This window comes from Cynara cardunculus, assembly GCF_001531365.2.
Source record: "Cynara cardunculus var. scolymus isolate 2C chromosome LG 2, CcrdV1, whole genome shotgun sequence".
Lineage (NCBI taxonomy): Eukaryota > Viridiplantae > Streptophyta > Magnoliopsida > Asterales > Asteraceae > Cynara > Cynara cardunculus.
The window spans coordinates 5,725,209-5,737,733 of NC_037529.1; the positions used below are offsets into that span (position 1 = coordinate 5,725,209).

Here is a 12,525-nt window from a genome sequence, read left to right on the forward strand (position 1 = left end):
TTTCTCAAAACCACATAAAATCGTATTATAACATCGATAGAACCAAAATATAAAATGAAACATTAAAATTAAGATGTATCTCGCTGCATTACGCGAATACCATTATAGTATAACAAGACCAATTTATTTTCATTAATCAACTTTATAAGCTAATGATTTAATGGTTTAAAGTTATACGGTAAAATTTTTGTGATTATTGAGAAGTTTCGTGACGTTTAAGAATGTTTAGATTGTCAGATTATAAATCTAACCCAAAAATTGAGAATTGATTTTATGTGTCTAAAAAAAAAAAAAAAAAACCTTTGATCTCATGTTATCCTAAATCTAGCTTTAGGTTTTACACGAGAATCCTCTTCCAAACTCTCTTTGGGGGATCAAGATTCAGGAATTGCAACAACAACTATAATCACAGAATGGGCCAATTATCAAAAGCTATTTCATAGTCGCAATTATTACTAAAAACGACAAAACACATCATTCATCTGAATTAAAACAACAATTAATCCAAGGAAAATTTACGAAGAAATTAAGGCATGCAAAAGGGTCTTGCAATCAACCAGATAAGCAAACCCATAACCCATATTCTTCAACGTCGCCTGATGCAAATCCTCCGATGACGTCGCCGTACCATCCGTCGAGAAAAACACCCTGAACCCCCTCACGAACGCTTCCCTCGCCGTCGTTTCACAACACAGATTCGTCATCACCCCCGTTACGATCACCTCCTCCACTCCCATATCCCTCAGTCGTTCCTCCAGCTGCGTTCCCCTAAACGCGCTGTATGTGTTCTTCTCCACCACCACCTCCTCCTCCCGCCGCCCCAATTCCGCCATCAGCATCGACTCCGGCGTGCCGTCCATGATCAGATCGTTGTTCCACCACTCTCCGAGCATGCCGTAGTCGGCAGGAGACTTGTGGCAGTGGCGCGTGAAGATGACCGGAACGGAAGCACGGCGACATGCGTCGATTGTGGCGGTGATTGATGGAAGGATTGGTTTGGCGATGGCGGAAAAGTAGTTCTGCATGTCGATTACCAACAAGACGCAGGCTTTAGGGTTAGGGTTTCGAGCTCTGATTTGGTATTTTTTGTAGGAAGAAGCCATTGATGTGATACCATTCTAATCTGAATCCAAAATAAAATTAAGCAATTCAATATATGATAAGGTTTCTGGAAGAACATGCAAAATTTGGGCCCCACTTACAAATATGATTGAATTATTTATCATAATTTCGTTTTAATAAACAAAAAATTCGGAAACTTAAAATATCAAAAATCCGATACGTCTTTGAAGAAACTGTCGATCCAATTTGCATCGAAATTAATGGTATCAAGATCCGGAATAGGTCCTGGAATATCGATCGTCGACAACAATGGAGGAAAAAAACGACTATACGCAACCCTACGATCCCCTATCACCATCATCTTACTATCTTCTCTTGTTGTTGACGAAAGACAACGATAGGAATGTTGGGGGCATAGAAGATCGCAAGACGGGCTTTCTTTGATGATCTTTTTGGTTCTACGTTTTTTCGGTATTGTAGTAAAGAAGGAGAACATGTTTTGATCAAGATTATCGTTACCGTTAATGGGTCTTTTACGAGGTCTGCCACGACCGTGTCGAATCTCCTTCATTAGTTGATCTTTGTTGGGTACCGACAACTATATCGTAAAACGTAAAAAAAAGGTATATATATAAAAGAAAATTAAGATGAGAAAGTATTTATTGAATAATTTATGATATTTAAATATCAAAAAGTAAAATCAGATTCCGTACTTTTCGTGTTTGAAGAAAATATTACTACTTATTTAAAAAAAATACAATATTTATTGAAATCTAATTTTTTAAATGAAAGTATTTGTTGAAGAAGGGTTGGTTGGGTTCAAACAGAGTAATAGAGGGAGGTATTTTGAAAATTCCACTAATTGGAGGGCTTAAACGTAATTAACCTAATAACTTACTCCAAAATCAAACCCTTGGGTTTTACTGCCGAAACCCTCGCGCATCTTTCTCACTGCTTTCATGCTCACCGCCATGAACGCCACCTCTGTGAAGCTAGACGCAAACCCCATCACCTCTCCTCTCAGGTCTTTCGACGGCACTGGTAGGAACTATAGCACCACCGCTTTCCGTCAAACCTTTTTTCACCACCACCGGAGAAATGCTTCAATTTCATGTTCCGCTTCCCCGATCGTGAGCGTGGACGAACAGAGGGGTGAAACACCGACTCGAATAGGGTCACTAGCTCAGGTTTCGGGAGTGTTAGGTTGCCAATGGGGTGACGAAGGCAAGGGCAAGCTCGTTGACATCTTGGCAAAGCACTTCGACGTGGTTGCTCGATGTCAGGTACTTTCCTGTGATCTTATCTGTTTGCTTAACAGATGGTTTTGGATAAATAACTCGAGATTCTGATTTTGTGCATGTAAAGTAATGCCGTCAATTTCAACTTCAAGTGGACACAAATTATGTTAGACATCTGTGATTGGTTTATCGTATTTGTTCCAAGTTATACATGTTCTGAAGAACTTGTACATTGGTTACGAAAGCCTGGTTTGTGGAGAATGGGGCTGAATGAATTAAATTTACATTGTTGGCATTCCTTATGTTTTGATTATAAAGTTTCAACAAAGTACTAACTATTTTTATAATTAATAACAATTCTATAATTAACAAAAGTGTTGAATAATGATGATGATTGAGTTGTATTTTGGTCTCTCAGGGTGGAGCTAATGCTGGACACACCATCTATAACTCTGAAGGCAAGAAATTTGCACTTCATCTTGTACCATCAGGGATTCTTAATGAGGATACTATGTGTGTTATTGGGAATGGAGTTGTGGTGCATCTTCCAGGACTCTTTAAAGAAATTGATGGTCTTGAATCTAATGGGATCTCCTGTAAGGGAAGAATTTTAGTTTCAGACCGTGCTCACTTGTTATTTGATTACCATCAAGAGATAGATGGGCTTAGGGAAGCCGAGTTAGCTAAGTCCTTTATTGGCACTACCAAGAGAGGAATTGGGCCCTGTTACTCTAGCAAGGTCATCAGAAATGGTATAAGAGTGAGTGACTTGAGGCATATGGATACCTTCCCTGAGAAGCTTCATCTTTTATTATCAGATGCAGCTTCAAGATTCAAGGGATTTAACTATACCCCTGAAATACTCAGGGAAGAAGTGGAGAAATACAAAAGATTTGCAGAGAGGTTGGAACCCTTCATTTGTGATACGGTGTATTACATGAATGAATCTATATCACAGAAGAAGAAGATTCTGGTGGAAGGTGGTCAGGCAACTATGCTGGATATTGATTTTGGGACTTACCCTTTTGTAACATCTTCCAGTCCATCTGCTGGTGGAATCTGCACTGGCCTTGGCATTGCTCCTAGAGTCCTTGGTGACGTGCTTGGCGTGGTAAGTAAAAAATTGGTCTTTATTTTTTCTTAATTGATCCAAAAGCTATATAGGCCTATGTATAGTGTATCTATATGCATGCTCTATTATCTATTATCTATGTATAGTGTGTCTATATGTATTGCAGTTATTTATTATTTGCTTGAAGAAACTTTTCCTTTAGTGAATTTGATGTTAAAAAAAGCAACTCATCTGACCGTTGAAAGTAGAATATGAACATGTTCCGGGAAGGAGGGAGTGATAAGTTATAGTCTTTAATTGCTTTCTTGATGCAGGTGAAGGCATACACTACTAGAGTTGGATCTGGACCTTTCCCTACAGAAATATTGGGAAATGGTGGGGATCTTCTCCGCCTTGCTGGGCAGGAGTTTGGCACAACCACGGGTCGTCCTCGCCGCTGTGGTTGGCTTGATATAGTTGCTCTGAAATATGTTTGTCAGATTAATGGCTTTTCTGCTCTGAACCTCACCAAACTTGATGTCTTGTCGGATCTTCGTGAGATTAAGTTGGGTGTTTCTTACAAGCATACAGATGGCACAACCATCAGTTCATTCCCTGCTGATTTGAGTGATCTTGAGCAATCAAAGGCAAGTTCCATATTCTTTCTTTTTTTCTCTCTAAGTTTTGTTTGTATTTATCGTGTAGGATTTACAGGAAGGTAAGGAAAATTTCTCTCGTGCTAGCTGATTCCATGAATGATACTTCACAGTAGAAATGTTTGTATCTCATTATGCAAGTCTAATGATAGTGATTTTTTTTTTGTTTTGGAGGGAGTTTTCGCAGATATAAGGAACGTTCTTTTAGTTGGAAGATACATGTTTGGAAAAGAAAACTTGACTTTCTNGGGGGGGGGGGGGGGGGGGGGGGGGAAGGGGAGAATAGGGTGTGGGAATGAAAATGAAATTTACTAATGGTGGTATGGATGCAATGGAATGTGCGATTATCGGATATTGGGTAACAAAGCATTCCTCAACTAACTGCAGGGAATGAAACTCATTCTCATTTCCATTCCCTGAAACAAACCAAACGCCATGTAAAAGTTACTTTCAAACACTTACTTTTTAGTTTTGGCATGATGGAAGGGTATTTCCAGACATTTAACTAGTATTCTTGAATCCAAAAAATTGAGATGTGTGTGAGATTTGAATGCCTTTTGTTTCATTCTAAGATTTTTCATGTGTGTGTTTAGGTGGAATACGAAACTCTGCCAGGATGGCAGGCGGATATCTCTAACATAAGAAACTACTCGGATCTACCAAAGGCTGCACGTCAGTATGTGGAAAGAATAGAAGAACTTGTTGGTGTGCCAATCCATTACATCGGCATTGGTCCTGGACGTGATGCTCTTATATACAAATGAGACTGATCTCATTCCATTGCTTCCATATTTCTACCCTTGTCTTTGATTAAATAGGAAGGTTATTTATCTGATAACATGCACTGTTGATGCTTGGATTTTGTGCTGCGAAGCTGTGGTACAAAAAACTGGTGATCTGTGTTGTTTATGGTTTTGATGCAAGCAGTTGCTTCATTTGTCTTGTAGAACGTAGTGGAATAAAGTATGAAACTGCCCCATGTGCTTCTGGATTGTTTGAATGATCAATGCAGAAATGTTTAAATGGTGAGGATGATTTAAGTATAATATGGTTGCAGAATGAAAAATGATTGTTTGATAAGCGTTTTAAATGACATGTTTGGATGAAGTACGTTTGACACATCATGTTCTGAAAATAGCGTGCTACGACGATGAAATAGCGGACAGCAGTCCTGGCCAAAATAGCAGTGTATTATAGCGGTACCGCAAATAGCAGTCGCTATTACCGATTTTTCTATTGGACTCCTTTCCTTTTAGTTTAAATTATATTTAGGCTTTTGTTGTCTTGTTTATATGGGCTATTTAGAATTAGGGTTTCTTTATCTAAACACTTACCAGTAAAATTCAATGCTATCGTTTACTTACCGGATAAGATTTTATTCACTAAAACGCATCGTATACAACAATTTATCCCGCTAAGCGCTAACCATGATAAGAGTCATCGTCCTCACTCACTTATCGGGTAAGACTCTCGATTCTTGCCTTCGCTCTTATCGGGTAAGATTTTTAGTCCTTGTCATATTCTTCCAGTAAAGTATAGTGACTTACTAAGCGTTTCTCTAGGTAAGCGTTTCTCTAGGTAAGCGTTTCGTAAACGGCACCTTAGACTTAGAGGCCGTTTACCAAAATACTTATCAATGAACACATATCGGTAGGAGTCAACACTGTATTCTATTTTACCGGGTAAGATTATAGTGCATCAAAACGGTCTTATATGTAACAATTTACCTGACAAGTGTTTAACCAGGTAAGAGTTGTCACCTCCACTTTACTGAATAAGACTCCATTTTTATCATTGCTTTTACGGGGTAAAATCTTGCCCCTTTCCATGTTCATCCGGTAATAAAAATTACCTAATAAGCACCTACTGGGTAAGCATTTAGCAGGCGGCCTCTTAGGCTCCAAACAGAAAGGAAACCAACTCTAAATCAAAAATAAAAACAATCAAGTCTAACTTTGGCATCGATTGCAAGTTCAATATTTTAAGTTAATACATATTATGTATAATATTTTTACCGCTATATTACCACAATAACCGCGACTCTAAATCATTATCCCAACCGCTATTTTTGCAATCGACCGTGTTAACTGCTTAGACAATAAAGAAACACTGGTAAAACGGACGAGTGTGTAAAACTCTTACTTGATTTATCTCATTACATGAAACCATCGTTTCCATAAGAATATGTGGCAAAGATAAAACTGGATTCTATCAAAATGTTTGCTTCCAACAATTGTACTTGATATACATACATAAATAAACGATAGAAAACAAGTATCGTTTTTCTATGAAAGTATAATTTTTTTATATAGTAAACGACAGCCACAAAAGAGAATTCATCTAAAAAATCTTAGCAGATCCTTGTACTTAATTGAGTTTGTCTCATCCAACAACCAAACAACTAGCTGGTACCAAGGATGATAACGCTCAAGCTGCTACCCACAGCCACACAATCGAGGCTGGGCTGAATCTAAATACCTTTCACCCAAAAACCCTTGAACCCAGTTCTCATCTGTAGATGACTATGAGACCCGCTTCATCTGTCTTGCATCCGTTTGTAGGAACCTGCACACAGCAAAAACCAAGATAAATATGGATTCAGAAGTCTGATCCTGATAAGATGCTTGTGCTTCAAGGCTACACAGAATAATAGCACAGAAACAATTGGATACGTTAAACTAAAGCCACTGGTTGATGGGATTCAAGTGGCTGAAAGTTCTCCCAGCAATCTGTAATGACCGGAGAGCATCTTAGAGCAACCTCCTCAAGGGCACAGCTGGAACCAGTAGAGCAGGTCCTCAAAATAGAACGCTCATCCATGTGTGCAAATATCATGATACCAAAAGGCTCTAACCTTTTTGGGATTTTGGGCTTCCATGTATTTACCTGACTTAAAAGGGTTTTGGAAAGGACCAAAGAAGTATCCATAACATTCAAGTATTGTCTCACTTCTTTGAAGATAGGCCGTCTCTAAAAGTGGTTCTACAACTTATATCCCATTTTAGATCAACAGCAAGGGAAGTAGACAAGGGTATGGCTTGTTTCTCACCATTAAGATGGTGATGCATCATAGAAATATGTTAAGTTCATCGCTCATAACAGGGTGTGCATCTGTTTATGTTATTATGCAATAAAAGGGAAGACATTTCATTGACAAAACACAAACAAAATCAACTGTCTACGATAAAAGCAACATTTTGCATATATACAAAGTTACAAGAACCTTTTATTTTAGGTTGGGGCTTCCTTTGCATACGTTTCTCCATTTGTCTTTTAGGTCTATAGGTGTACGGCCTTTGTGGAACACGTTGCATCCAAAATCTAAGATCTCCTTCCAAGGAATTCCTTTATTATTAACACTTGAGTATCTCTGCACGCCTTCCTGAGAAGGTTGAAACGGTGGACATGGATTACATCTCTAGCAGTCGATCATCAATATAAACATATGCTAAATAGAGGTGCTATCTGTAATAACAAAATGAATGATATAATCCATCCATCATGTGTTCATCACCCATGATTGTCTACTGTAAGCATCTTAATATCACTCGCTCACTCAATATAATTGTGCACACAGATTGCGGAAGGTTGAGGCTCTAAGCATAAAAAAATATGTAAACAAAGAAACTAAATGAAGGTCTACATATTAATCCTCAGTGGCCATAAAAAAAAGATCAGGCATATTCAGAAACCCAAGTACCTTCAGTGTTTCTTCCTCTGATTTCGTCCATGGGAGTATTTTTCGCCTTGATAAAGGAACTGCTGAAGAGGTGCTACAAAATAAAACAAGAGGTTCATCAATTGTCATCACCAAATCTCAAAGAGAAATCAACAATTAGAATCAAGCATGAGATAAGTGTTTTACTCAGGTGGGGGAACACTAAATGTCAAGAAGAAATAGCATATTTGATTTATAAAGGAACGGAACTGCACAATACCAAGAGTTCTTCCCGACGAAAACAACTTACTGTTGCACTTTCCTCTTGCGGAGTCTTCTTGAGCAACTAGACTCAACGGACCTATGACTTTCTTTTTCCTTGCATTTCTGTTTTGGAGTACTTGGTTGGGGTATTGGATTCTGTGGCAAGTCGGTAGTTTGCTGAGTCAAGCAACCAGTTTGTATATGCTGCATATCAGCACATTCACCAATAACAAGATCAATCTCATTGCCATCGAAAGAGGGGGTCTTAAGTCCACAATCAGTAATAGCTTGCGGAGAAAGCTGATGTTCTTCCATCCTTGTAGGAGATTCGCACCCTTCGCCCACATTTTGCCTCACCTCTTCAGCTTCTGTCATACTTTGATCGGCTACGGACACCCCTTTATCTAGATCAGGTAACACGGAATTATCTGCACTGGCTATAACTGCTTCCTCTTCTCCACAAGACGGATCATCATTAACAATTGGCATCAAAGGATCAGCTCGGGTAGAATCTTCTTTAATTGACATACGATTTATGTTGTCAGCTCTACTGACAGTATCTCCATTGCCATTTCCATTGGTTGTTTCACCAAAAGCTCCCATTTCTCTGCCTTCATTTATCTCCAATTCACTGTGTTTAATACAGGACTTGTTTGGTTTACTGTTGACTGTGAAGCTAGAAAAAGCTTGTAGATTTTTTCTGGCCAGGGAAGCCTTTCTCTTAGCTTTCAGGTACTTGGATATTGCACGAGAATAAGCACAAAATGGGCAGAAGAACTCCCCATTTTCATCAAGTGTGACAGCAGAGCCCAAACAGCTCTCATGAACTCGTAATGGGCAGGCATCAGAACTACAAACTAACAACTGACCACCTTCATTACATTTCATACAAAGATTTATCTCTGACAATTCAGTCATAGCCAAGGAATCCTGATTGAGAGTGCATTGAGAGTTTAAAAAGGCTTCTTTCTTAGCAGCAATATCAGTGTTCTCGTCATCAGCTCTTTCACTATCAGTACTTGTTTCAAGTCGACCATCATGTGCCATGAAATTTTTCGCTATGCTGGAGGGTTCACCATCCAAAGCATTTGGTTGCGTACTGTTCTTGGGGACTTTATATTTAACAACAAACTCTAAATTTTCCATGCTATCAACTGGTACCCCTTCGTCATGTCCCTCCCTATGTGTATCTTGGGGCAAATTGTCATCATTACAATGAAGCTGCTTTTGATCATGCTGAGCATTAGCGACATCACAACTATGTAGAAGTGCCTCTGATGCAGCATGTGCATCATGATCCATCATCTTTTTTCCAGCGGCTCCTCCTAGAGGGGGCTCTATAACCATTTCACATTCTTCCCTTCCGGTATGCTGTGCAGTTCCTCCAGCAGTTTTTTCTACTTGATCAGCCCCTTGCAATACCTTTTCTTGAAATTTGTTTTTATCTTTTCTAGGGTTCAAAAAAGCTAAATCATCCTTAACTGAAGCTTGGACATTAGAATTGCCATCAATCCCTGGACTTGTATTTTCAGATACATTTGTGATTACTCTACTCCTTTCTTTCAATGATGCAAGAAGTGGATGACTACTTTCAAGAATCGCTTCCTTTAACTGTTTTATCAAGTAAAACACAGGCCAGGTAGCAATATGTAAATCAAACTACAACCCTTCTTTCCTTCTACCATTTGAGATATAGCAAAAAAAAAAAAAAAACTCTTGCTCACCTTCTTCAACATACATTTAGGCAAGTTAGACCTTTTATGCATTAGGAAAGGAAGAACATCCCATTTTTCTTTTTCCAATTTAGCCGGTGGTTCAGGTGTCTGCTACATTCACACACAAAAACAACTACATAAGTAGAAACTAGGATTTTCAGCACAATTATTGGACTCTCTAATATAATGCTTCCCTCCCTCCCTCCTTTTCCAGGGAATATCACCTCATTTAGTATCTGCTGAAGGACGTGTTCACAGCGTTCTGATGGATCAAAACTTATTTTAGTGCTTTGAGCAGAATCACCATCAACTATAGCCTCATTACCATGAACAAACAAGCTCTCCAAGATTCTCATAGAAACCACCTCCCTTGCATCTTTCCCCAGATCACCTGAGATCGCAGGAGCAATTTTCACTAGACCTAAAACATGGAAAGTATAATCAATCCACAGAAATATCCTTCTCTGCCAGGAAAAGATCATATACATAAAAGGTTTCCAGTAACGGAGGAAAAGCAAAATCGAGCATACCAATTAAAGTAGATGTATCTACTTGTTCAAAATTCGCTAGGGCTTCGATGACCCAATTCCATTGAATGGTTGGAGCAGTAGAACAGTTAGCAGCCATGAAGATCAATGTTTTAGAGTTTCAGTGAGTGAAATAATTGTTTATCTCTGTTCTCTTGTTCACGAGTCTAATTCATCTGTAAACATAAACGTAAAGCAATTCAGCACACTTTAACTTTAAGAAATCTTTGACATACCGTACCTGATTAAAAGTAATGACCCACAAGATACAACAAACCCTAATTAGAGAAGGAAGTTTCTAATCAGAATATTTACGCCAGCAAATATATATTCTACGACTTCAAACATGATATATAGACCAGTAAAAATAGAGAAAATGACATGTAGACTGCCCCAGTTCTACTCCAATGCTTTACAGCTCAGTCTTCTTAAAAAGTGGAAGTGCATCATTAGCAGTATATCAATATCTACTACATAAAAACTGGAAATGCCTTAAAATATATTACTGCAAAAACTTTTCATTTTCCATTGATTTCCTATAATAATACTTTCCGTCCTAATTTTATAAAATCCTTTTGGTTATTTAGTATTCCTGCATGAAACATTATTACTATGGAGTAGAAATTGAACTATTTGATGTCACAGCTACCAATGTTGATAAAATTACACTGGTCAAAATCCTGATTAGCATCAATTATCTCAATTAAAATGTATTTATCCATTTATCAATTTTCCTTATTTACAGGAAACTTCTTTTGCTGTCATCAGAATTGTATTCTGATTAGAACAGCAGTGTTGCTCAAATGCTCCTTTTTAACATCAATAACGATGTCATTTTATATTGTAAATTTCATTCCCTTGTCAAATTTTTCTTTCAATCCACTCTTAATGAATTTTACAAACCCATGCATCTTTCACAAACTCAAGTAAAGTGAAAAGACTTCATCTACATCCCATTTAGCAAGCCTTTCAGAGACACACAGATTCAAGAGCGTGTTTGGTACACAACGCAGCAAACTTATAGCTCTAGGAAAGAACTGGGAAGAGCTAGATCAACCGTTGAAATAAAATAATGAAGAATTGCATTTCAAATCTATATAGTTACCCCATTGACAGTCATAAAAGACATGATGTTCAGTTAAACTGTATACTGATACAGTTTCAAGTAGAGAGAACCATTGCTGTTTCTGATGTATTAGTAGTAGGCCATACAAATCATATATCAAATTCAGTAACCTTGGCAATTCCCCATACTTCACATCATCAAATACCAATTCTACAAGCATTATATATCATGAAAAATATTAAAAATAACAAAACTACCTCCGTCCCACAAGCAACAGTCCACATTCGAAATGATATAATGTTTAGAATATCACAAATCAAAAGTGATTTGGAGCGAGTAGTTCAATAAAGTTTCCACGAGAACCCACCACACTGGGAAAATCATGGAAGAGAAGGAAAAAGGTAAGCCTAGAAAAATCTTCCAAAAGTTATGAAATGTCGGCTTCTTTCTTGGAACTTGTTGCTTCCAATGGTTGTTTAGCATAACCATATAACTAAAGAAAGCAAGATGATCATAAAAGAACAGCTTGAATTAGTGAACAGCTACATTCAACACCTAAAGAATTTCACAGAACAAAAAAATTCCAAGTTTAAAAAAAAAACAATCGCAAGAATATCAGAAATTCAACATCTATGAATTCGCGTTTCCGAAATTGGGAAGATCGAAGAAAAATTCAAATTTGCAAAAAGAAAACCCAATAATAGGGTTCAAAATCTCACCTGTAAGAGATTGAATCAACGATAAATCAACATCCAGAGTACGAAGCTATCAGCGATAGAATGAAAGAAGAACGATAACATTGATTCACCATCTAGGGCTTGTACCGGAAGCATATAGACTGTTTTGAGAGAACTTGCCTCGAGAAATTTAAACCGTCCTCATTCTTGATAAATTGTATTTATCACCATTATTTTGTTTCTATGTAACTATTTACCCCTTAACTTTTAGCCAATAGCATTTTGTGCCCCTATACTTTGGCTTATCTTCTATTTTTCTTCATTTTGGAATTAAAATGTCTTAAGAACAACAGGGGTAAATCAATTTTGAGTAGAAAGAGAAACATTTTATGTCATTTATTATTATTACTAGATACACATCTCGATTTTAATGTTCTATTTTATTATAATACGCTTTTATGTGTTTTTAAGAAAGCAATAATGATTTTATTTTTGAATAAAATATAAATTTAAAAAAATATATATATCAATGTTAATATCAAATCAACTATTTGAAAATTCTCATTTTGTATATAATTTTTTTAATTATAATTAAATTTAAGTCACGTAAT

The 12,525-nt window shown here is 37.4% G+C and overlaps 3 protein-coding genes across 8 annotated transcripts; 1 reads left to right on the plus strand and 2 right to left on the minus strand.

Annotated features, from left to right (window-relative positions):
* Nucleotides 1-383: 383 nt before the first annotated feature.
* On the minus strand, nt 384-1,119 carry LOC112507619 (nicotinamidase 2-like). Its single transcript, XM_025112268.1, has one exon. It carries the CDS (start codon nt 1,101-1,103, stop codon nt 516-518), a length of 588 nt encoding a protein of 195 aa, XP_024968036.1. The 5' UTR covers nt 1,104-1,119; the 3' UTR covers nt 384-515.
* Nucleotides 1,120-2,005: 886 nt separating this feature from the next.
* On the plus strand, nt 2,006-5,049 carry LOC112504571 (adenylosuccinate synthetase 2, chloroplastic-like). Its single transcript, XM_025108519.1, has 4 exons — nt 2,006-2,345; nt 2,719-3,411; nt 3,687-3,998; nt 4,601-5,049. The coding sequence occupies exons 1-4, from the start codon at nt 2,022-2,024 to the stop codon at nt 4,769-4,771; spliced, it is 1,500 nt and encodes a 499-aa protein (XP_024964287.1). The 5' UTR covers nt 2,006-2,021; the 3' UTR covers nt 4,772-5,049.
* A 1,144-nt stretch (nt 5,050-6,193) lies between these two features.
* Nucleotides 6,194-12,090, minus strand: LOC112506823. 6 transcript variants are annotated; one of them, XM_025111108.1, is made up of 8 exons: nt 11,957-12,090; nt 10,175-10,347; nt 9,869-10,035; nt 9,654-9,755; nt 7,976-9,540; nt 7,708-7,780; nt 7,231-7,389; nt 6,194-6,572 (listed from the first exon to the last, which is right to left on the minus strand). In XM_025111108.1, the coding sequence occupies exons 2-7, from the start codon at nt 10,269-10,271 to the stop codon at nt 7,234-7,236; spliced, it is 2,160 nt and encodes a 719-aa protein (XP_024966876.1). In that variant the 5' UTR covers nt 10,272-10,347; nt 11,957-12,090; the 3' UTR covers nt 6,194-6,572; nt 7,231-7,233. The 6 variants fall into 6 exon arrangements, with proteins under 6 accessions (XP_024966876.1, XP_024966874.1, XP_024966873.1 ...); XM_025111106.1 differs by having other exon boundaries at nt 9,654-9,752; nt 9,869-10,065; XM_025111105.1 differs by having other exon boundaries at nt 9,869-10,065.
* Between the last annotated feature and the right edge of the window lie 435 nt (nt 12,091-12,525).